The 26,362-nt window shown below is 35.5% G+C and overlaps 3 protein-coding genes across 3 annotated transcripts in view; 1 reads left to right on the top strand and 2 right to left on the bottom strand.

Annotated features, from left to right (window-relative positions):
* Positions 1–15,934, bottom strand: part of LOC116170194 — a 28,219-nt gene extending 12,285 nt beyond the window's left edge. The window contains exons 1-9 of the mRNA XM_031486457.1: positions 15,367–15,934; positions 15,102–15,316; positions 14,853–15,048; positions 12,061–12,352; positions 11,834–12,009; positions 11,675–11,785; positions 11,474–11,631; positions 11,096–11,422; positions 7,995–8,271 (exon numbers count right to left, since the gene is read on the bottom strand). Of these exons, the coding sequence (XP_031342317.1) occupies positions 7,995–8,271; positions 11,096–11,422; positions 11,474–11,631; positions 11,675–11,785; positions 11,834–12,009; positions 12,061–12,352; positions 14,853–15,048; positions 15,102–15,316; positions 15,367–15,819 (2,205 nt within the window). The 5' untranslated portion in view covers positions 15,820–15,934. The remainder of the gene's footprint in view (positions 1–7,994; positions 8,272–11,095; positions 11,423–11,473; positions 11,632–11,674; positions 11,786–11,833; positions 12,010–12,060; positions 12,353–14,852; positions 15,049–15,101; positions 15,317–15,366) is intronic.
* A 4,096-nt stretch (positions 15,935–20,030) lies between these two features.
* Positions 20,031–24,039, bottom strand: LOC116178248 (S1 RNA-binding domain-containing protein 1-like; the record flags this gene model as incomplete). The annotated part of the gene is given in 9 exon segments (XM_031497698.1): positions 20,031–20,773; positions 20,821–21,010; positions 21,061–21,260; positions 21,308–21,584; positions 21,644–21,824; positions 22,985–23,147; positions 23,199–23,434; positions 23,480–23,902; positions 23,953–24,039. Coding segments are annotated over 9 exon segments (2,433 nt in total). The 3' UTR covers positions 20,031–20,076.
* A 718-nt stretch (positions 24,040–24,757) lies between these two features.
* On the top strand, positions 24,758–25,765 carry LOC116178254 (ribosome maturation protein SBDS-like). The gene is made up of 2 exons (XM_031497709.1): positions 24,758–24,975; positions 25,027–25,765. Exons 1-2 carry the CDS (start codon positions 24,845–24,847, stop codon positions 25,646–25,648), a joined length of 753 nt encoding a protein of 250 aa, XP_031353569.1. The 5' UTR covers positions 24,758–24,844; the 3' UTR covers positions 25,649–25,765.
* The last annotated feature ends 597 nt before the right edge of the window (positions 25,766–26,362 follow it).

Raw genomic sequence — 26,362 nt, forward strand, 5'->3', positions numbered from 1 at the left:
CAGGCCTGATGATGGGTATAACTCATAACCCGAAATCGATCGCTTTTTAGAAAATAAAAACACACAGTCGTGGTTCTTTTACTATTCATAATATCGATATGTCAGTGTAATATCGATTTAATATCGATAATTTTTCATTATTTGTACCTCGATCTGTACTGTATTCATAGCGGCAGGTAATTCACCGTTCCGATTGGGTTCTCGAAATCCTTCAGTTCCGAATTTATATAAAATAGAAAATATTTTAACCGAAACACGAGCCGAAACACATGTACACATTTCAAAAATATAATATTCCTGTTAGTTTCCCAGACTTATCGTTGGGACACCCTTTATAATGATTGACACAGCACGTTGCTGGCCACTCTGTAAATTTTGCGCGATAAGGAAAAGCGATATGCATCAACATTTAAAATCTAGGTATTTTAAGATAAAATAAGGATTTGGAAATAACCCTGGCAAGTGGCAATAACGAACTTCTTTAGATTTCAATATACCTGCCTTCATCAAACGACATATCTACTTGGAAAGACGAAAAAATAAAACAAATATAACTTTTTGCGCACGTATGACATAATTAAAAAATTTCCAAACCGCAGTCACTGAAAGTAGGTAGGTAAATAGTTGGATACATTCCAGAGAAAATTAGATTCATTAGATGTATATCTCGAATCGATGTATATACCCTTTTAAATTTAATTTAAATCCATTTGAAACTGTATTGAACACGTTTAGATGACAGAATGGCAAAACCGCTGATCTCGCCGCTGATAGATCGTTGAAGGCCTAAAGTTCGTAAATCTAAATTGAGCTTCTAGTGCAGAAATTCCTTGGTATCTCGTAATAACAATTACGCAATTATGTTAAAATCAACGTGATTGTATTTTAATTCTCAACAACAATAACATCGCATAACTCTTTGTAAAGGAACATTGATTTCGCGTTTACTTAAAAGTTGCACGGTTGCATTTTTTAACAGTTTGGAGATTTTTATCTTAACGAATTCTGTCGTAGTCTTGAATTTTTAATCTTATTTGTAGGTCGCTCAACTCGACTTTCAAATTTCCCATGGGTATTCAGGGAAGGGACCTATAAGCACTTTATGTAATTATGATTATTGTGGGGAGGAGTAAACGGGTAGTTTTAGCGTAGGTAACACAAATGTGCCTATTTTCCGTCCTCTGTCGTCTGTCTGCTCCATCGAGATCTCGGCCACTGGAGCCACCTAGAGATTTCGGGTTTTCGCTAATTGATATCTGCTATGGTCTATATTTGCCCGTTGCTCATCATTTACAATTGTAGGTATTACGCGGGAACACCCACGAGTGGGTTTTGAAACATTTTTTTTAATTCTTCAAAAATGCACTAAAAAGTAACGTGATCGCGGTGAAAAAAATTTGAGATACAAGATACAACCGGATTTATCCATTTAGCAGGTTGGCAATCTATTTCGATTACCTACTATGCGTATTATAGAAATTTACTGATCGACTTGAAATTTAGCAGGAGGTTTTATGTGACAAGCATTCATAAATGCTGGATATAACCAAAGGGCAATGTGAATTTTGAATTATTCACCCGCAATCCAGTTTGCGTTTGTCGGTACCCACTTCCGACTATTCGTTTACCCGAAAATCGCGTTTTGGCTCCACCGCCGAATAGATCTCTTCAAGGACTTCCTATGTTCCTATATCGGTAACCAGTTCCGACGTCCCGTTCACTCGCACATCGCGTTTGAAGTTTTGACCGCACCACCGGATAGATCTCGTCCAAGACTTCCTACTTTCCTATGTCGGTACTCAGTTCTGAGCTCGGTTCTGAGCCTTCTGACGCTCTGTTCAATCGCAAATGGGCAGATTCGACATTATGCAATTTGCAAAATGTTTCTGGCTACTGACGTCACACGGGGTACTCTCGCGCACAGGTATTTTTTCTTTCTTCGCGCCGACCCTTGATTTTAAAGTGCTTACAGCGGACGTAAATATCAATATTTTGCACCCAATTTTTTTCCCATCATTTTTTAATAACAAAATCTCTCGATTTTGGTTAAAATAATAAAATACACATACCAAAAATGTCGAACCTCCCTATTGCCTTTGCAATTGTACCCACCATTAGATAAATCTGGTGGAATTCAAATTGATTCATAAATGGCCAAGAAGTCAAAAAGGTATTGTGAATTTTGAATCTACCAAACCCAAATTTTGGCACTGTCTATCTTATGGTGTAGGCTATCCATATTTTGAAATTCGTGCAGTTCGATGCATAACTAACGGAGATGTCAAAAGGACAGTGCTTATGTTTTGCCGATATAACCAATTCACGAACTTCCTACAAATTTGATAAAGAATCCATCTGCTAAATTTCATCGTAATCGGTTCATCGGTTCTCTTTTATATGGTTGGACGTGGAACAAGTATAAATTGTGCAAAACTCTTATGCAGATAAAGCGCATTTTTTTAAACCGAAATAGCTTAGTAAACTTTCTTGATGGTAGATGATTAATGGGGAGGAGACATTAACAATTAAAGGCCGCCTGAAATACAATCAAAATCCTCAGAAACTCCATCCTGCAGATATTTGCACTGAAAGCTTTGACATCACCAATAGATATGTCTCGTTCTGACGTTGTTCCACATGCCTTTTATAAGTACCCTCTTTTGACACTTGTCAAGGTATTTGGTTCGACTTCGCCAATAGATATGTCACGTCCAGACGATACTTTTTGCCTTTGAGGGTACTTTCCTCCAACAAACGGTTTTCGAGATATTCGCTCTTAAATTCGTCAATTGGGGCCAAACGGTATGGTGAATAAAAGCACTTTTGGGATAACTGCTTTAATTCACAAAGGAGCTAAGAAAACTCAATTTCGCATTTTTTTAAATCTTCCAAAAAAAGGGAAGAGAAGACTGAATTGATTTTAACGTTTCCAAAACTTAGTGTTTTCTTAACTTGCTTTGTCAATTTTTTCTCACCGACACATAAAAGAACAGAACTAAGGTTTTGCTTAGGTTTTTGGGTTCCTATTCCTATTCAAAGTCCAAAATGTTCCACATTACTGCTGTAGTGTGGAATTTATTGCTCCGCCGATGTATTTTGACTCAAAATAAATTACAAATGAGGATTCCTCTCTTATTAATAATAAATAATAATATGTAATAATTATGTATATTATTTGCCTAATCAACTATAAGTTTCGAACTGCTGTAATACATTGTATATTAATCTCGATATTAATGGTTTACGGTGCAATTTATTTACAACAGTAAACTGCTTTAAATAATTTTATTGCTCCTACGGTTTTAATGATAATGATAAACCACTCGATATTATTGCTTATTAAATTGAAAGTCTGAAATTAATTGCTCCATTTATAACTTACATGCAAGAGCAAAACGCGAGGCAAAACGTTTGAAATAAATGTATTGTTGCCATAGTTTTATGGCTGAACCAATGACTGAACTACTCTGTATTAATTGCAAGTGTGGAATAATCGCGTCATTTATAACTTGTTAATTAAATGGAAACAGTGTGTGTATTTAATAAGACGCACAAAGTGATGCAAATGTGGATGCAGACGCAACAAAAAATTAGCACAAGTTACAAATACTCCAATAAAGAAACCACCAAGAAAACGTTGCTAAAGAGAACACAAATCTATCGAATTATTCCACTGCAGCATTTATAGTACATTTTAAAATCAAAAATGATAGTAAAAAAAACTATTATACAAAAAAATTAGAACAGAAAAGGCACTTCGGTTGAAGCCAAAAAAAATGAAGATCTTGACCAGTATTGCTATTCTTTTGAAACAGCCAAGATTCTAAATATTTCTTTCACTTGTTCTGCTGTTCTAGAGTAATAATTTAATTTGTGTTTTTATTTAAATTCTTACGCCATCTAGGTATTTACCTCGTAATACACTAGTTTAGATATAAGTAGGAAATTTGTTCCAAGTGTTATAGATTTATTATTATAATAGTTCTTTGTTTTGCCGTCCGAGGTCGAGCAAAGCTCTCTCTAATTCTTTTCGGCGCAAGCACTTCTTTGTATAAAACGACAATCAACCATTACTTGCAGAAGAACGTACACGCCATAGTTGTTCCTCGAGAATGTTGGAATGTTTTTGGAATTTCTTGTAGAAGTATAAGAAATTATTCATACTACCTGATCTACATTTTGACTTAATTAGATTACATTGGAGTCATATACAAATTCAGTTTTTTGTGCATCGTAAAGCATTCTTCTTGATATTGTTGATGCATGGCTCCATATTAAATTAGTGTGTGGTCTAATGGTTGTCGAAAATATTACACTAATTTTGTGTATGATGAGTGAGTAAACCTCACTTTACCTTGTACGCCTATCAATCGTCACATAAATTATACAGATTTCAAAATAATTTTCAAAATAATATTCAGATAAAGCATGCTTCACTACATTTTCCATGATTCGTTAGCCATCCCGACGTATCGCCTGATGATGGACGAGAAAAAAGTCCGAAATCGATAGCGACTAACATGTTTCAATAAACAAAATTAGTGTAATATTTTCGACAACCATTATTCTTCTTGAATTTAAACGTCACGTTCATGCTTTTATACAGATTTTATCAGACAATCGTAGTCGACACAAATTGTGCTTTTGGTTAGTTAACGTAAGTCGAATTATTTATTCTTATTGTGCATTAATTACGCGATTGGCGAGTGTCAGACGTTAGAACTGCTTACACAATATTTTATGTGTCGCGCGATTCACTACCTTTTTTATTTGTTTATTTTTGTTGTCTCAAGTGTTGTCTGTTACAGATTAGACTGAACGCGCCCTTTTGAGTTCACAAGGTTGTCACCCAAAGTTCATACTGGTTTTCGATACAATCAAATTGTAATTAGGTATTACATTTGCTCGATATTCACTAAACGATTATAGTTCCGTTGTTTTTTGCGGAAACCTGTTTTGATATTACTACTTTCTTGACTACGTGTTGATCTCCTTTTTACTAAAAATGCATTTACATTTGCAGATCTATACAGGCTGTTTTTTGAGAGCTTTAGTTAAACGTCTCTGTGGAAGTGACATAGGTAGGTTTTTAAAAATTTGTACTTAGGAGTTACTCTGAAGGGCGAATGGATGTAAAATATTTTCAAAATGGCGGTACTTCCGGAAATACCGGAAGTAGCTAGTAACTTCGTTATTTTAAATGGCCATCCCTACTTTTTGTTGCATTTTTGGATTCTACGTGAAATTATGGCCGACTACTAAAAAGAAAATCCGAAAGAAATGGTATCAATGCAGTGAAATGGAAATATGTCAGAAGCTGTTAAATATGGCTATAGGACCATATTATGTAACATTAAAATATTTAAATATTCCAATTTTGATTCTATATAAAATGTAATAGTAAGAAAATTGTCATTTTATTTAAAAATCATATATTAAATAAACAATTATCTCAGTAATATCCTTGAGAATCGGGTACGGGTATTTCTGTAATACCACGTATAATTTCAGTTTACGTAATTATTTTATGTTCATCAGCTTCGTCTTTGTTGATTTAATTTAGGCCATCATTAGATAAAAACCCGCCATTAACAAGATCACGTATGAATTCATCAACAAGAATTTGTTTTTTTAATGTCGTCTTTCTGTTTGATTACCAATAAATTTGATTCCGTTAGATTTAATTTAGGTAATATTAGGCAAAGATAGGGTTTCATTTTCGATTTACGTTTGTAATTGCTTTTAAATGTTTTCACGTCTGTTTATGAACCCACTAAATTTATAGTCTCGTAATTTGGGCAAGACGCTCGGCAAGACGAGTGTGATTTAAAAATTGTTTGTGAAAATCGAGGTGAAAATCAATGCAATTAATTCTTTGTAAATCTAGTTTTTGTAGTATGTTGAAGTCATTTTTAGTGACGAATAGTGGGGTGGCATTCGCATTTATGTTTTAAATGATATCCTTGAAATTATGCGTAATATTTTAGTATGTCTATGTTAGTAAGTCTGGGGCGATTAAAAAGCTCTCGGGCCTATCAGCCCTCTAGCATCTAGCTTTTTAACTCGTCGCCCTCGAGAATATAAACATCACTATTATACCCTTAATACATAAATAAGTATCATACTTTGGGGGTAGATATCACCCTGTCGGGCGGACAGTGACACTTTTCTGAAGATACTTACTGTCTATGCGAATAGCCTAATAAATGTTAGAATGTGAAACCTTTTTTCCTCGCTTTTTTCTAAGGGTACGAATTCGTACGATATGATTTTTAGCGCATTTTTGCAAAAAAATTTTTGCGCATTTTTGCAAAAAATTTTTTTTGTAAAAAGTAGCTTTTAATCTCACTTTGGCTGGTCGGCTGGCTGGCTGGCAGTAAATGCGCGCCCGTAGAAAAACGCTTGTAAAAAGACAAGGAGTGTACATGTAACTATCGGGGCCGTGTAATTAAGAACGTTAGGATGGGGCTACAAGATTTGGAGTCGACGACATCTGGACGCCATCCCCGAGCGTATTATACTAACCTGGAGATTTTTCAGTTTTTATCTATCTTCTTCTACAGTTTTTCTCCGATTGTTTTCAAATTGGTGTCGTCGGGAAGATCTTGTCAACGCGCACAACTCCTGCGTGGCGAAATTTTGTTTTTTTTCCTAGGGGCGAAATAAACCACCTTTTGCGTGGCGCGCTTCGAGGGGTAGTCGACTTTGGGCGCCCAAAAGTTTCTAACAGCGCGAATCGCGGTCTCTTTCTCGTGTCACTAATAGAAGGTCGAGGTATGTGAAGTACCCAAAAGTTGAATACGATTTTATGCCGGGATTTTAGCGAAATCTACCAAAATGTGAATTAATAATGAACGGGACGTCGAAACTGTGTATCGACAAAGGGAATGTGGTAACCCCCGACGAGATCTTACTGATGGTGGAGTCGAAACTTCAAATCCGAATTGTTGAGGGTGATCAGAAGTGGGTGTCGACATAGGGAATATGGTAACCCCCAAAGGATTTTACTGATGGTAGAGTCAAAACTTCAAACGCGAATTGCGAGTGCACGGTAAGTGAGAAAATGGTACCGACAAAGTGAACGTGGTAGCTTTCGGCAAGATCTTATTGATGGTGGAGTCAATATTGGCTAATAAAACACTGATCTGCCACACAAAAATGCGCTGAAGTCCCTTCGATCTCACACGAGGACTTTGATCATTTTTTTGTACTTTGGGGTACACTGTGTAGCGGGCAGTAAGTGATTGTCAATTTTTTAAAGATACTAAGGCTAAATTCAAATGGCAAGGAGACTTCAAATTGGGTTTGATAGAGGCCTTTGAATATGGACTTTATAACCAAAAGATGCTTAGAAAAACCACCTTTTAGACCCCTCCACCGACCCTCTTCACAGCTTTTAAATAATGTACTTGATCAGTTTATCATATTCGAAATGGGGCTAAAGTTTGACAATGATAGTAACCCCAAACGATTTTTGCGTTATTTTCCCACCTAATACTACTCCGAACTTCTCCAATATTAAAACGTAGGTATGGTACGGAAAATTTAATAAACAAATTCCTTCCAAACAAATTCCAATAAAAAGCATGTTGGCTAATCGCCAGATTGGCGTTTTGAGGTCACCGTCATAGCGATTAAAAATAAACCGATAATTTAACACATCGCCCGGAAGTACAGACGTCATACAGCAATTGCATACTTAATTTCTATTCTATCAATTCTATCTAGATACCATTGCGAAGCTTGCTTTTGGTTGTGTACAAACACCGAGCTAAACAGTCCCAAAATCGTGCGAATACGCCATATCCTTGCATCTTGAATATAAGATTGAGTCATTAGGAAACAGTCTGCAAATTCCGAGAAACGGTAAATTAATCAATAAGCAACACTTCGATTGCGCAAAAACTACGTCACGTTAAAGCTCAATATTCGTGCTAGAACTACCCTAGTACCTCTATTTTTATTGCTGACCACTAAAGCTATAGTTAACTTACCGTATGAATCATATCCATCGACATAAGACATGTGCTTCCCGCGTCTCCCTTATTTTCCGTAAGGGAAATTAACATATTTTTATTAAAATTATTTCCAAAAAGTCGTAGAGTATACGAAGCTTTGACTAGTAATTCAGGTACTCCATTTTCATCGTAAGCTGGTTCTTTAGAGCCAGTTTCTATCTTTATTCCATATACGGTTATATTGTTTGGAGACGGATTGTCCAAGAGCGAATGTAAATCTGTAGTTATAGTTCGCCGATTGCGTTGCAATAATCTGTAACAAACAATTGAAATTAACGAACACCGAAAAGAATGCACGACGAAGAGTAATTCATTGTTATAATTCGGTACAACAGAATTCTGTTAACACCTATGTACTTCGAGTGGTTAGAAACTTTCAGGATAACTCTTCCACAACGTAATTTTCGAGATAACTTTTCTCTGAATTATATTCAAAAGTGTTACAAACTTTGGGAGCTATGCGTGCAGATGATGTAACGTAACCCTCCCCGATTATTACAAAAAGGGCAAGAAGAAAAATTAGTAACAAAAAAGTAATGCCTATCTGAAATTCTCCAGTTTCCTTTTATGCATGTCCAAGATATTGTGTGGTGTGGTGAGTCCAATAAATTTAAATAAATTCGATCAACGTTTATTACCAGCAGTAAACATTGGCCGAACAGGGGCACCTCGAGGGGCACAAGGAGGGGCGGATGAAGATATTTTGTCGTAAAACGAGTCATTAGCATTACTATAAAGGCCATAATAAGTAGCAACTAGCAACTCAAATAAAAAGTTGTTTCGGCAAAAGAAGCACAGTGTCCACAGTCGACAGGAGCTACTTTTTCCAGGAAAAGAAATTCGAAAAGAACTCAACTCAGTTTGTTCATCTATCTATCTATATCTATCTATATAAATAAAAATGAATGTTTGTATGTTTGTATGTCTCTTATGCCTGCCTAAACCGTTCATCCGATTGCGATGAAACTTTGGGGAATAGTTGGAGGTATGCCCGGGAAGGTTTCTATATAATAAAAGAAATTCCGTCTGTCTGTACGTATGAATGTCCCTTATGCTTGCCTAAACCGTTCATCCAATTGATACGAAACTTTGGGTAATGATTGGTCATATTTCAAGGTTTTTATGTAGGTAAGTAAATAAAATTGTATTCGTCCTGTCTCTTATGATGCCACTGCCAGCTGCCTAAACCGTTTATCCGATTGCGACTAAACTTTGTGGGGTTAGACGTACGTCCCTAAACTGTTCATCCGTTTGCAGGACTAGGGGTGGGCGATTACGGCTTTGAATAATCGATAATCGATTATGAAAAATAATCGATTACACTGATTAATCGATTAATCAAATAATCGATTAATCAAATAATCGATTAATCAAATAATCGATTAATCAAATAATCGTTTAATCAAATAATCGATTAATCAAATCATTAATCAAATAATCGATTAATCACCTAATCGTTTAATCAAAAGTCGATTGTCACATACAAGGAGTGATAAATATCTGTTTGTATGCATTAATACGTTAATTATTTAATAATAAAAATAAAAAATAATTCCATTACTCATCAAATCGTTCATTACTAGGCAGATCGATTAATCAATAATCAACAAAGTGTCCCTGGTTCGAATCCGGGTTCGGGCATGGATATTTGCAAATGCATAGTGGGTTGGTTGGTTGGTAGAACAGCCTTGACTGAAACCCTGCCCATTTGAAAATGAAGGTCAAAAATAAAAATAAATAAATAAAAATAAATGATTAGGCAGCTTACTCTCCGATGAGGTGTGCTTTAGTTTTGATGATACAATCTTAATTCATTTTAGCTGCTTAAAGTGACGTTAATTGATTAATCAAACAATCGATTAATCAAATAACCGATTAATCAAATAATCGATTAATCAAACAATCGATTAATCAAATAACCGATTAATCAAATAATCGATGAATCAAATAATCGATTAATCAAATAATCGATTAATCGATTAATTTAATAGAATAATCAAACCCGATTATCGATTATCGTTTGATTATAATCGATTAATAGATTTTTTGCCCAACGCTATTAGGGCTGGGCGATTACGGGTATGAATAATCGATAATCGATTATGAAAAATAATCGATTACACTGATTAATCGATTAACCAAATAATCGATTAATCAAATAATCGTTTAATCAAATCATCGATTAATCAAATAATCGATTAATCACCTAATCGTTTAATCAAAAGTCGATTGTCACATACAAGGAGTGATAAATATCTGTTTGTATGCATTAATACGTTAATTATTTAATAATAAAAATAAAAAATAATTCCATTACTCTTATCATCAAATCGTTCACTACTAGGCAAATCGATTAATCAATAATCAACAAAGTGTCCCTGGTTCGAATCCGGGTTCGGGCATGGATATTTGCAAATGCATAGTGGGTTGGTTGGTAGAACAGCCTTGGCTGAAACCCTGCCCATTTGAAAATGAAGTTCAAAAATAAAAATAAATAAATAAAAATAAATGATTAGGCAGCTTACTCTCCGATGAGGTGTGCTTATTAGTTTTGATGATACAATCTTAATTCATTTTAGCTGCTTAAAGTGACGTTTTAACATCCGCTATAAAATAAAATAATACTTGTGAGCTGTGAGTGCTCCTTTTTGGGTAAACTGATGATCCAGCTAATAATAATCAATTAAAATTTACTTAATAATTGATTAATCGAACAATCGATTAATCAAATAACCGATTAATCAAATAATCGATTAATCAACTAATCGATTAATCAAATAATCGATTAATTTAATAGAATAATCAAACCCGATTATCGATTATCGTTTGATTATAATCGATTAATCGATTTTTTTGCCCAACGCTATCATCTAGAACTCAGCATGTATTTGCAGGCTATATGACTTTGTCTAGAGAAATAGGGGCCGGCTATGCTCAAAAGGGTCTCCGGTTCGGAGATGGGAGCTTTGATAGATAGTAGGTGAGGTTGGAAAAGCAACCTCGCGCCTCAGCTGAAACCCTGTCAACTCAACAACACTGGCAAAGTATAAAATAAATACTGAAATAATTCAGCTCACAAAGAACAATGTAACGATTTAATTACCAGTATACTTACATTATAAATGTTAGGTTGATGACTATAATAACGAATCTCTTGAAGATCTGCAATAGGCCACATCATAAACTCTACAATTTTATTTTGTAGCATCTTGCTATTTTTCTCCCCACCGTTATGGCACAAAGAAAGTACGTTGTCTACGCATTCCAACCATAATATTAAAGAATTGAGAAACACACTGGTAGCTTCGCCTTTCGTTAGTATTTTGTACATTTCCATAAACCACACATCTTGCGGCTTACCATCTTTACTATAATTACACAGATCAGTGATAAGCGGTCGATCACTGTAAACAGTAGACATTAATAATAAATTACGGCAACACTTTCGCACTTACAGTAAAAATAGTTCTTCACTGTACTTCAAGAGCAACTTGAATAGTGGCAAGAAGATTAAATCGTTAAAAAAGTTAACATCAAAAAATTTTCCCTCGGCTAGCACTTCCAAGATTGGTTTTACGGCGTAAAGTAAATACTTGTTGGTCGCATGGATAAGCTAATGAAAAAATTGTGAAACGAAAAATCACTAGGGAAAGTACCTTAATGTGGAATATCAAATCTGCAACTATAATCTGTATCGTTTGCTTTTGTTGTGCTGCCTCGCAACCCCGAAGTAAATTAAAGAAAGAGCCCCACATACATTTTTGGACCTGAAAATTTAGTTTTACATAGGAAACTGTGGATGTTCTAAAAATTACCTGAAATAGGTCAGAAGTAGGCATCCATTGTGAGTTCACGGGAGAGCACTGGCGCAGAGCAGATAATATCAAACTTTCAAATTCCTTAAAGTTTTCAGCTTTAACCAATGGCTCGTTTAGCTTAAGAATCTTCTCATAATTATAGCATCCGCTTTCCTCAGTGTGACCATAGTGACCTAATTGGAACAGTGAGACAGATTTGAGACCAGCATTTCGTTGGGACTCACCAATAACTTCTAAAAGCACAAGCGTTGCGTCTTCATGAAATTTTGGCTCTTGCTGTGATTTTTCGCTGCACGACTTTTTGTCCTCAGAGTAACAAGCAGAAAAGAACGTTTTTAAATACGGAAGCGCACCTTGTTGTAATGTGCCAAGTAGATGCGCCCAAATTTCGAGGCGTTTATGCGATATTCGAGGATTTGAAGTGGACACATTTGACTTCAAAGGGGTAATTAGCAAGTTCATCTGCTTGGGAGCGCGTAGACGATCCATGTCCAGGCTGTAGTTGTCGATTAATTCCTAAAAGAATTTGTTTAATACCAATGGACCAGCCAACAATTACATTAAAACTAACAGCTAGGTCTGATTTTCGGGCATTTTCAGAAAGGGAAAAGCTGCTATTGTGAACACTGTCCGCCTGTCTGTTACTTACTCAATACAGTCTGTACTTTTTATACGGGGCTATATAAAACTTGATGATGATTTCTCAGAAAAGAACATATTGCAAATTTCTTAACGGTAAATTATTTTTATTTAATTGTATCTGTTCAAATAACACCAGAAAAAAATAAAAACGGAATCGGCAGATATCGGTTTTTCTGGTATATCTTCGGAAGTAATCGGAATTTTCTGGTTTTCTGTTTAATTACGCAATCTTTCTCTAATCGTTGTATCTTCTATGGTTTCGGAGATCCCCAAGGTAGACATCTTTATCTTGGACACAGTGTATAATATTATAAAGACTACAGAAAATGTATTAGAAGCAAGATTCAACATTTGTAAATTTTGCTTACATTTTGTTTATTGAAAAAAAAAATATTAAAAAGTAAAGGTGGTGTAGGTTATTTTCAGGGTAAAAATTATATATTAATTAAGAATAAATAATGATGCTCATTTATTTTTTTATCGCAACTGCCATTTGGTAAACCAATTTGATAATATACCTACTATAAATGCAAATAGAAGCAAATGTCTACATTTCATATATTTTTGTAAAGATGTATTCCATTTTTGTAAAATATACAGGGTGTTCTATTAAAAATTATCCAAATTTGCACTTGTAGATTCCTACAAAACTACCATCTATACTGATGCATGCTGTAATGCGGAAAAACTGGAGGGCGTTGGTAAGGTTCCAATAGAAAACAACATATCAACTTTTTGGAACTGTTAAATGTTTCTGGCATATGCTCAGAAGTAATGGGAAGTAATAACTGTATAACTAACAGAGCTGGGCAGTATTCGATTTTGTAAATACTTTTTAGTATTCAACTCCTTTAAAGTATTCAAATTTGAACTAGTAGTCCAATCTTGGAACTGTTTGAAATTATGGATTCTACAGGCCACATTCTATAAGAAAAATTTTTTCCGGGTCGATCTGAGACAATTTTTTTTTCGGACCTCAAAAAAAGGCAGTGTATAACCTTCCTTTTTTACCAAAAATCGACTGCACCAAAATTTCTCGGGAAAACAGTTTTTCTTATTAATTTTGGTGCGTAGAATCCAAAACAATTCGTACTTTTCGATCAGACCTCTCAATAAAAAGTTATAGACAATAAAGAAATTCACACTGTGCACATTTTAAGCATTTGAAAGTATTGTGAGTTAACATATGCCTAGGTAAGTATAGCTAAGTAACTTTACTTATACTGGTACCAGCATGTCAGAAGGATACAGCGGGCTATGCGCCGATGACTAATTTAGAACCTGTAAGAGGAGCCAACTGGGTCCGTGGCGATAAGTGCAATCATTGTTTAAATACTTTATTTAAATAATGGTGCAATTAATAGAATATGAATAGTAAAGATGCGTCTGGTAAAGTTCCTTGTATAATCACACTGTGCACATTTTCAATCCTTTGAAGAGATGCCGGTTGACTAAAGCGAATTTCAACTTATTATATTTTTTTGCAATCAAAAAGAAAATGTGTATTCAATTTTTCAAAAATATACACGGCGTTTCATTAAAAATTTACCAAATTACTAACTTTGCGATTTTTATTTGTTTTTTTAACTTTATCTGTGGATTTATTAAATATTGTTATTACATACTTGTTGTTAATAGTAAATAGCATGCTTACTTTGTTAGCCGTCAGTCGTGTTTCATTGCCAATAAATGTAAAGACTTTGTGAAAACAAATACCTATTGTTTCCATTATATACTAAGATACAGAGACTTAATAAACTTCACACAGTAAAATAATTTATTTATGTATAGATTAATGCTAGGAAGCTTCCCGAATATTAGAGGAATCTCTATGGACATCCATTCTAAATGTATACAAAGTCGATGGAATATCCTATTGAATATCTTTGCATATTATAGGAATTTTATTATCATGGTATATCCACTTGTCATGACGCATGTCTGATACATATACATGAAAATACACGAGAATATACATAACACATCTAAAACACATAGGTATGTGAAATCTGCCAAACGTATATCCCTGGCACATACAGTGGACATTTTTGACATACTTTTCCACATTATTGTTATGGATATACAAAATTCCACAGACAATGTGCATGTGATATTCATGTATACCTATAGTTCTGCTATGCAGAATGTGGATGAAAACGTTGACACAGAATTGGCCATACAATTTTAGAAAAAAAATGAGTAAGTACTTCTAGAGCTTGTGTAAGTACCTACTATTGGACTTACCTTGGGACTTTTTCAAAGAAAGTATTTGATGTGAATTAACAAAGCATGCCAAAAGTTAGCACAGACCTTTAACTAACTGAGCTAATGCCACAGTATAAATAATACGACTTTCTACCATGGTTAAACCTACCTTCCAGCACTCATAGGCATAATATCGATCATCTAAATTATGACTGCGAAATGCACCCTCAACAATTTTAAGTATATTATTCATCAGATCCACACAGGAATGTATCACTTTTCCAAAACACTTCAAAAGAAACTTAACAAGTTTGGACCAACTGGGATCGTTTTGGTTTCTTATAACGCCTATCCTTTTAATGTAACTGAAAAATAATCACGTAGGCAAGCTAAAAATCACCTATCGATTGTGACGTACCAATTTTTCACTTTGTTCTTAAACTCTTCCAGCTGACAACTAGTGAGCAACTGAATAGAAAAACGAGGCAATAGTTCCATTGCGAAATCTATTAACTTAGAGCGTAGTTGCACGTTCTCAGTCTCAAACATGGTAGACATGAGAGTATCGTAGAAAAACTGCAAACAATTGTTGGCTGGTACATCAGTCATTACACATAGCAGAAGATCGAACATCTACAAACAGTCAAAACTGAATATCAAAGGACAATTAGTGTGTTACTCACCTTACTACCGACTTCCATGTCGTTTACGCTGCTATCTAATTGTGTCAAGTCGTAGCAATTCGTGACTACTAACCTATGAAGACACGTCTGAATGCAACTTAACGCGCACTCTTTTACTGTGCCGGAATATTTGTGATTGGACTCAAAAGCTACTGCCAGGTACGAATGTGGGACAACTTTGCCGACATAGTTCTCAGAATTACAATTAAAGAGCAGCTCCAATAGGGTAAAGACGCTTACTAGCAGCTCAGAATTGGAGGTATCCAGCTCGGAATTACACAAAGTAAAGACTTGCCGTGTCAGTATTTTATCATCGACACTCCCTTGCAGTTTGCAAGAATATAAACACTCCCTTATAACGTTAAACTTCTTCAATTTTTCCGAGTCTCCCAACGATGGTTCCTGCAGGCTAGACACCGCCAAACGGATTTTGTTTACGTTATCCTTATCCATTGTACCATCCAATTATGCAGAACTACCCACTTTTCACTAATTACACTCTTCTTTTTCTCGTTTCAAAGGCTTTTCAGGAAATGCTCTTTGAACGATCGTCTAAGTTCCCAACAAAAACAACTTAACCAAAATAAAAATAGCGGGAACTTCAACTTCATCTTGCCAACCCCCGCAAAAATTCCCTAAAACATACACAATAAAACGCGCGAAAAGTTTCCGCTCCATTCAAACGTTTTCCCCTAAGTATCTTTTTTGTTTATTTATATTTAAATTATTATCGTTAATATGTAATTAATTTTCCTTGTAAGTTGTCTTTCTGTTTTATTTTTACTATCTATACATCACATGTAACAGCCACATAATTTTGACATAGAAGGCCTAAAGATATAAAAAAGGTACCTACCTACACTTTAACACCTCATTGCGTGCAATAAAAAAGAATCCCTTGTTACAAGACCGTTTGTGGTGGTCTTTAACAGTTGGTGATAATAATTGGCTTTAAACTTTGACGCATATGGTCTTTTTAAAGACATGAAAAATAGGACCTAGGCTATTTAGTCGCCTTAGACTTTAGAGAAATGCCTGATTGGAGGCAACACTTTTCAAGGAGGTTCTCTCTGTATTTTACGTGAGAACGAATAAGGGATGGGGTAACTACTCGTTTTTCCGGGCTAAGACAATGAGAGCATTCAAAGTTGGGGTGTAGGGATTTATTTATTGCTACCCATGGGCGGATCAACGGAGGTGCAAATGGACCTTCCAAGGGTCTGGATTGTAATGCTCATAGAATAACAATTGTCATGCGCTTGATTTCAAGAATACCCAATTTACTGCATCTCCTGCGGTTGAGAGGGAATGTATATCTACTAATCCACCACCATACATAAAGGCGGCTCTGCAGTGAATGTTGAACTATCCGCAAAACAGCGAATCATTTCTTTAAGATTTTGATTTTATAACCGCATTTAAAAAAAGGGCCGACGTCAAATATATTGTAGGTATTAACCAACAGAAGGATTGTGCGTAAACCAAATTTTGAAGTTTACCATAATTTTGGAAATAACTAGTACAATTGATAAAGCTTGTCTTTAAGATAACGACGCCTCTATAAAACATACAGACATGGGTTTTGGCGATTTAGAACCAGCTAACAAAATTGTATGATTGTACATAGATATATCTTTTTCATCCCTTAAATTAAGAACAAAAATTGGGGAAAATGTTTTGATGACATCATGAAGTATTTCACCAATTGAAAGCACAGTTAGGCAACTTAAATTACACCATACGCCCGCCGGCGAAATTGAAATTGTCATTACCTGAAAATTACGAATTAATCCTATTCATTTTTCTAACAATAGATTTAGAGATTAGGCTATTCATTGTTATCTGCAATGGAATTCACCTCCTTGGGCTTTGTTCGGCGTCATTAACACCTTCCTATAATTAGAAAATAGTATTCCTTTACTGGTTTCAGTGATTAGAAGTTTGTAATGGTAAGATTCTTGTGGATACCTACTTCCGTACTTACATCAAGTATTACAGGCCGTGTCACGCAAACCGATACCTAAAAGTATTCAGGCTTTCATTGATCAATTAAATCTGACAACATACCAACATAGTTATTCTTGACCTGTCGAAAGAATGATCGTTTCACTTCTGGTTCTATCGCATGTCGATAGCAACTTCTTATTTTAAATAGACCACCCTGTATTTTCGAAATCTACATGAAAATTTGATACCAATTTCCCTATATGCAGCATCAAAGGTTTTCAAGTTATTCAAGATTTTGAACATTTTTTATGTATGGCTGTTCCTTATTTTCAGTCCTGTATATATGACTCCGTTGGCTTCAATTTCAAAAAGTATTCCAAAATCGGCAGTACTCACTTGATCCTGCGTAACAATGATTTAAATTTTGTTCGCCCTTCTACAGGGTGTTTTAAAACTAGTGGTCAACTTTATTTAACTTCAAACCTTAAAAAGTTGATTTTTTCAAACGAATCATGCTTTAGGTATTTTTTTGCACTTTCAAATGTCAAAAAAATTCTACATTGATCTAGTATTACATTCCCTATACATATAATTCTGTTATGCTTTCCGTTTTATTAGATTTTCTAAAATTGTGACCGTTATGCATAATTTTCTTAGGAGGCCTTGAAATAAATGCGTTAGTAGATGTTATTTTCCCAGCATTTGAGAATTTACATGAAGAAAACAACTGGTTTCAACATGACGAAGCGCGGGCTCATTCTATCCATGATCCTTATATATCTTTCACTAACATTTTTGAAGATAGAAGCCAGAGGTCCGTGGCGTTGGCCTCCTAGAACTTATCAGATATAACGCCATTGGGGTTTTTTGTGTGGGGTCATATAAAGACAACATTTACTTCACACCAGTTGCTTTTCGTGAAGAACTGGAAGTTAGGCAGAGAAGAGCTTTTGATGAAATGGATGTAGTAGACATTAGAGAGACGATTCCCAACGGAATTAATCGGAAGATCCTATTATGTATTGAAAAAAACGGTGGTCACGTAGAACAAACCCTCAATTGATGTTGCTTTTTTTTATATTGTCGTTTGTTATTATTACCTGTTTCTGTTTATTATGTCTTCTTTATTTAACTTTTTGTTCATTCTACCATCACTATCAACTATAACTATAAAAAGGTCTGACAAGTTTAGTCTTCTAACGTTATTTCAACGCTTTCTAAAAAAATTATGCATAAGGGTCACAATTTTAGAAAATCTAAAATAAAACGGAAAGCATATAACAGATAGGTAAACGGAACGAAATAGTAGATTGCTGTAGAATTTTTTTCCACATTTGAAAGTGCAAAAAAATAAAGCATGTATCATGCATGTATTAATAAAGTTGACCATCAGTTTTAAAACACCCTGTAAAAGGGCGATCAAAATTTAAATCATTGTCACGTAGAATCAAGTCAGTACTGTCAATTTTTGAATTTTGAAAAATCTTGAATTACTTGAAAACCTTTGATGCTGGGTATAGGGAAATGTGGTATCAAACGACGTAGATTTTCATGTAGATTCCGAAAATGTAATAAAACACAGGGTGTTCTATTTAAAATAAGAAAGTTGCTATAGCCATCCGGTAGAACCATAATAGTAGAATCATAATAATATTTTCTTTCGACGGATCATAAAAAACGATGTTGGCAAGTAAATTTTCAGATTTAAATGATTAATGAAAGCCTGAATACTTCTAGATAACGGTAATGGTATTTGTCTATGACTAATATAGTCGTTTCAAAATAAATCCAGCTCAACAAATTACAAAAGAAAGAAAAGAGGTAAGTATTTCAATTCATTCTCTTAGGTACTAATTGCTTTGTTTGTGAATGAATAGCACATATAGCCTAGAGCGTTTTAGAATCCACATTAGAAACATCAATAATTTGTATTGTTAGTTGCCTACAAATTTTTCTATCTCGGCGCAAAATCGAAATCTTAATTCACTGCAGAGCCGCCTTAATCAGTAAAATCACTGAACTATAATTAAACTGGAACGCATACTGCCATAGAAACGTTGCGCGCCGAGAGAGATAGTGCAAGGGGATTTCTGTCACTGTCACTCATTGGGAAACTGATCATTAATACAGAGTGAGCAACAAAGATTGAAGCGTGCCGCTTCAGCTAAATTGGCAATGTGCCGCTCATAGCATATGCTGATTTGATACAAGATACGAATAGACGCACGTCACTGTGACAGCGCAGAACGTCATTTTCGTATACAACTCCATACAAAGAAGGTAGTTTTGATATTAATAGGAACAAGCGGTGATGACGCACGCTTCAATCATTGTTGCTCACACTGTATAAATTCAAAACATATCAAATAGGCATGCGCGAGAGTAGGCCAGAGATCCCCCTTGTGGCCCTCTCTCTCTCGGATCGTGCGTTCCAGGTTAATTTTAGTTCAGTGAGTAAAATAAATAAATAAGTTCGCAAGATATAAGGTTACACATCTTTGCCGTTTTAAAACATGGTATTTGGGGGGAGCAAGTGGGTACCTAGTTTTACGAACCGTGTTTAGTTATTGATGTGCACTGGGCATTTTTCGAATACACACCAGACCAGAGCTGTATGAACTGCTACTTAATGTATTGCTAAAACTAAGAAATATTCTACCCACTTAAAAAAATTTAATTGTCTCTTTTGGGGTAACAACGGGTTAAAAAAGACAATCAAAGGTGTAAAAATTTATTACATCACACTATAATTTAATTCTGTATTTAAATTTTGCGAATCATTAATAAACCAATTCTTCTGTTACCTTCATCCAAACTAATAACTTTGGCCTCAACCTTGTCCCCTATTTGTAACGTAAAACCACACGTTTTAGTTGAATGTATTAAAGCAGGAGTGCCCACGCCGATGTCGACGAAACAGCCGAAATGTGTAACGTTGGACACATTACCGGAAACAATGGAATTAATCTTTAGATCCTGAAAGTTAGTAAGTCCCTTCTTAAATACGGGTCCACTGACACTTTCATCTCGTAAATCGTAATTTAAAGGCTGAATCAAGGAATCCATAATCATACGAACGGTCTCGACTGATTGGGATAAAGACGCACTGAATTGATCCATATCTAAGGTCTCAAACTTCAACTTAATATAATCAAAGAAATGCCTTTGTCCGATAGAAGCAATATCCAAGTTGAAATGTTTCAGAATTTCCGTCGCCACACCATACGATTCAGGGTGAATGTAAGTGCAATCCAATCTGTTTGTCTCACTGTCTTCATAAAACTCCGCTGCAACCGTGGAATTTGCAGGTTCGACACGAAGAAAACCAGCACATTGCTCAAAAATCTTGCTACCAATCCCTTTCACCTTTTTGAGTTCCATTCGTGATTTATACAGACCATGATCTTCGCGATACTGAATGATGCGAGATGCTCTCTTATCTGACAATCCAGCAATGTGCCTAAAAGTGATGGTCAAGTATGTGTTTCACATTCGCATTTCTCTTACCTCAACAAACATCGCGAAGCTGTATTAAGATCGACACCAACAAAACTTACACACTCCGTGACAACTTCGTCCAATGCCTCTTCCAATTGCCTCTTTGGTAAATCATGCTGATACATACCGACACCCAAATGTTTAGGCTCCACTTTTACCAACTCGGCCAAAGGATCCAATACTCGTCTTGCCAGGGAAACTATTTCAGAATGTGGACTGTCAATTAAACCAAGTATAATTTCATATTACCTGCGCTGATATATTTTGGATCAAGATCAGGAAACTCCTTTCTTGCCTCTGAACTGCATGAATAGATCGAGGCTCCATCTTCATTTACAATTGTGTAAACGACGTCCAAAGGCGAGAATGTGTTATTTTGTATTAGCTCAGACAGCCACGTCTCGGTCTCCCTACACGCTGTACCATTGCCCAACGCAATTAAAGTGCAACTGCAAAAACAGTCTTACAAAACGGTATCGATTACAATCTACAGTACTTATAAGTTCTTAACATCTGCGCCAAGATGATAATCGGCTTTTCCGGCGTCTTTGTATTGAGAAAGATGTTGCCGGTGGTTAAAAGGGCGCCGGTTTCCGAAATCATCGCCAATTGACAGCCATTTGAGAAGCCAGGATCCATGCCCAATATATACTTTCCTTTAACAGGAGGCATTAAAAGTAATTGTTTTAAATTTGTACTAAATACTTCGCATGATGCTTTTTCCGCCTTTACTTTTAAGCTCGCACGTACTTCTCTTACAACGTGAGGTTGTACTGGTGAAAGAAGAGCGTGTCGTATTAAACGATTTAAGTCGTTGTTTGTAGGTACTTACGCAAACGTTTGTACGCATCGCTCACCGCCATTTCCAAGATTCTCTTGCGATCCTTGTCACTTTTACCTTTATCGATCCATTTGGTTGTAGCGAATTGTGAGAATTTGTTGTATATAAAATCTGGTACATTTATCTTAACACTTAAAATTCTATGTGCTTCACCTCTATTGATAGCTAAAACCTAAAATTGCGATGTATCCTTCATCTCATTGAATGACAGAGGGGGGCAACAAATCTTCAAAAAGAAAGATACATGCATTGCAAACATTAATCTTATTAATAATTGCTCTGCTTCAAGAATAGCTCATAAAAACATTTTTATTTTTTTTTCTGGTGGAAGTGGTGTTTCCTTAAAGACAGGAAAAGAAAACAGGGCTGCTGGTTTCGCGACGGTTGTACAGTGTGTCCTATTTTGTTTGAGACTGCAGTGTATCTCCGCTGTTTTTAAAAATACAGACTGGGGGTTTTCGCGACCCTGTGCCACGAATTTGGGCCACCCTGTACACAGTGTGTCCATATGTCGTTCCCCATAAAACAAAAATTTAATTATTTAGGTTTTGGCGATCCCGATTGTTATTTGTTTTTAATTAGCGCCAATTGTGTACACTGAAACTGCAACTGCGGCAATTAAAGTTTCATAAAACACAAATAAACAAAAAGGAAAAAAAAACAAGATAATGAAAATATAAGATAAATGACGGTCTATTTTAGACTATCAAATAAACCACCTTTACAATTTTACCTACTAAGGCATCCCAGGATTGTTCAAAAGAGCAGTTTGGCACGACCCATCTACTGGCTCCTTACATGAATAACGAGTTCATCGTACACAATGACTTCCTATTGTATCTATACCTAGTATTACTTGTGTATTTTGCCTTAATTGTAGGTATATAATTTATATCTGCTTAATACACCCGCATTTATACTTGAATAATCTCCGAAATGTTGTAAACTTTGTTCTATTAGAGGCGATAATATTTTTTAGCACATTTTTACAGCACTGCTGTTTCTATTCTGGGTATAGGCCATATTCTGTCTTTAAAGTGATGTGTCACGGGTTGCATATTATAATTATAACAGTGGGGTAGCTGGGAATGCAAAGGTAAATGCTGTTTTTAAAGCATATTTTGAATAGTGTATTAAAGGAATGTTTCAAGCATGGATATCTGGTCAACAGTAAGAGATTTGATAAAATGGATCACAGTGTGCAATGCCAGATTTTTGATTTTTTTTAATTTGATGAATTTTTCAAGGAGATAATTAGGAAGGAACCTCACATTTTATTTTAATTATCGAGAACAGGTTATGCGAGTTGTTGCCCCCTCGCAATGGACTTACTTGATGCGGCTTTATAAACTTTGATGATGCGCTAAAAGTGAAATAATTAGCGAACTTCGACTCTTCGACAATTTGTCTTGTGGTTTTGTAATTTCGTATCCTGTCGTCTCTTCTTGTGTTGTTCGCCTTTTTACACTCAATTGTGAAAAAAGACTCGATTCGCCTACAAACAAATAATTTATCAGCCGACATCCCCTAAGAAAGGCGTACTTACAATTTGCGAAGTAATGCCAAAACTTCGGTATCGGTGGCAATCACAGAGGCAATAATATGCATTACACCCCTTTCAACATCGCCGATAGATGACAGTTCCCTATTGTGTTTATTGATGTAACGTTCCAAATTAACTGATTCGGCGCCTTCTAATAAACTCAATGCCGGTGGTTCTAACCCCAAAGATTTCGCTCGTTCTGCTAAAGTCCTCTTAGCACCGGGACGAAACGGGGCATACTGAAACAGTGCGGTTAGGTTTATTAAAAGTACTAATAAACTCACAATAAGCTCGAGTTCTTCCACACTTTGCACTCCCAAGATAATTTTTCTCAGCTTCGAATCTAACTGGCCTTGTTTGTTAATGTTATTAAGCGTTGTACGGATTTTCATTTTTAGTAGCTTTATGTTGTCATATTCGTCCTTGATATCACGTAATTGTTCCGCTGTTAAGTTACCGGTCTGGTCTTTTCGGTAACGCGCAATGAAAGGTATGGTATTTTCATCGTCAAATAATTTAGTCAATCTTTTTGCAACATTCTCATTTATGGACTGTGTACCGACTAAAAGCTCGTAATCTTCCCATGACGGGTTGTAATGTATAATTTCGTGTTTCGAGCTGGATGGTTTGTTTGCATCCGACTTGGATCTCTTCAGTTTCGGCTCCTCTGACGTGTGTCCAGGTGAGCTCCTTCTCTTAGCCTTTTTCTGTAAAGTGTTAATTATGTGTGGTTGTGATTTCGGTAAAGAACACTAACCTTAGGTCGGTCCTCACTTTTAACTTTACTTTCCTCACCGTCCGCTGCTGCATCTTTCACGTCCATCGCAAAAGTTAAATAATAAAATTAAAAGTAATTAAATTTTTCGGTTTCAGCTGATATGCGACTTTTGATCATAAAAATTAATGCTTACTAAAGTAGGTCTGATTTTGGTGGGAATACATATGAACTACTGTGTCATGGCCTCCACTCAACAGAACAATATTCTTTGTTTGCAAAGCGAGAGAAAGTTGTTTCTGATTAAATAATTAAATTGATAATTCTAATACAATGTCTATAATACTATCATACGCAACTCACACTCTCAGAGAAAGGTCAACGTCAACCTAATTAAGTCTTGTTACATATTGTATCTTGTATCATAGCAACCATTTTTTTGATAAATAAAAATGTTGTTTCCATAGTTTTGGGGGTTCACTATTTTTTTTCACTGTTGGAAATACGCATTCATTATAGAATTCCTATTTTAAAAAAATGACTCTCCAAATGCAGATCCTGTGAGTGATACCTTTGATGAGCAATAGCATATAGCTTTGCAGAACCTTTTAAACATTACCGAAAACACTCTAAAACCTAGAATTTCGGACTATCGTTGTAGTCCACGAATTAACCATATTCGTTTTTACTTTTTCTGTCACACACATATCGAAGAACTAATAACACTTCCTCATATGCACTTTTTGAGCTCTACAAGATGGTGTTCACAAATTTTCATTGCGACGTTTCGTCTTTGAATAATCATCATCAACTTCTTGGTCACACTGTATATAAGCTTACGACTTACGGTAGGTCACTTGTCCAAAATGACAGTTTCAGTATTACCTAACCTCTTTTTTCACTCTCTTTCGGGCAACTTTAGAAAAATCGCACAATGCCAAAGATATTTACTCCAACAAATCAACTTCGGCTAACAAACGTAGCCGTAGTGCGATTAAAAAAGACAGGCAAGAGGTTTGAAATCGCCTGCTATCGTAACAAAGTAATGGCATGGCGCAATAATCTGTAAGTATTCCTCCCTTAGATTTCACCCCTATAACTTCCACCCCCATGCAGCGAAACCGATATAGACGAGGTATTACAAACGCATACCATCTTCGCCAATGTATCCAAAGGCCAGTTTGCTAAAAAAGAAGACGTGGTGAAAGCATTCGGCGATAAAGACGAAACGGAAATATGCAAGGAAATTCTAACGAAAGGCGAACTACAAGTGTCCGATAAAGAGCGAGAAAGCATGTTCGAATCGCAATTTAAACAAATAGCTTACGAAGTATCGACAATGTGCGTTAATCCGACGGCCGATTGTCCTTATCCGCCGGCGATCATTGAAGCTGCAATGAGAGACTCTCACTACTCCGTTAAGCCGCATCACAATATTAAACAGCAGGCGTTGGCTGTAATCAAGTTGTTAAAAGGGTTCATGCCGATCGAGCGTGCTCAAATTAAGCTAAGCATATCATTTGTGAATAAAGACGGCGAGAAGTTTACAGAGAGCTTTGGTAAAGTAAAGTCGTTAAGAGTGGAGAATGAAGTTAAAACCGATTATTCGCACACATATGTGGTGCTTGTGGAACCTGATCATTTTAAGGAGATTGAAGAAATTGCAAAAAAGGAAGGCTGCTTGCTGGACGTGTTATCAAATAGAGAAATGGGGAGTAGCTCCAACTGTCCAAACTGATTTTATTGGTCATTAATTTTTTCTATATATAGCCCATTGTTACTTCTCAAATCTTGTTTGTGTATTTTACGCATCATAAGACATGTATTATTGTTGCTAATAAAAGTATTTAATTTTCATGTTATCTTTTTTATATAGGTGTTAAGCAGAACATTTATTTTTGTTAAAAAGTTTTAATGAAGAGGTCTTGTCAGTATTGCTTTTGGGTATGTGAAAAATGTGGGCTTTCAATTTGGTGGAGGACTCGGGCATTCTTCTCGGTGGGACCTAAGAAAAAAAAACGACCACCAAATTATTATCCAAACTAACTGTAAATTTCAATTATTATCAATCCCCGAGATTGTCTACCTATAATTTTGTATTGTCTGTCTGTGTGCACGATGATGTTGTTTAAAATGTCTGAAATGCTTTAAAAATTAGTAAACATGTTCTTAAGGATGTAAGAAAGGTCGCTGTTGTTTTTCAGCTACGTAGACCAACGGGCTAAAAAGTTACTGCCCAACACTCCATAAGGGTTTCTTTTATCATTCTTGTTACAAAGAACATGAATATCTAGTTTTCTGTGTTTTAAATCTCAATAAGCAACTATGCAGATGAATATAAAAAAATTGCGCATGCGCAACCCAACTTGCATTTGCGCAATCTAATTTTTGTTGTAGTTTATTAGATATTTAAATGAAATTTTGAATGATCTATATCTATCCATCCATCTTA

This window comes from Photinus pyralis, unplaced genomic scaffold, assembly GCF_008802855.1.
Source record: "Photinus pyralis isolate 1611_PpyrPB1 unplaced genomic scaffold, Ppyr1.3 Ppyr1.4_LG1, whole genome shotgun sequence".
Taxonomy (NCBI): Eukaryota; Metazoa; Arthropoda; class Insecta; order Coleoptera; family Lampyridae; genus Photinus; species Photinus pyralis.

Coding starts and splice junctions, on each gene's coding strand:
- LOC116178254 (XM_031497709.1), top strand. CDS start 24,845: ATGCCAAAGATATTTACTCCAACAAATCAACTTCGGCTAACAAACGTA. Junction 24,976..25,026: donor ATGGCATGGCGCAATAATCT/GTAAGTATTCCT, acceptor ACCCCCATGCAG/CGAAACCGATATAGACGAGG.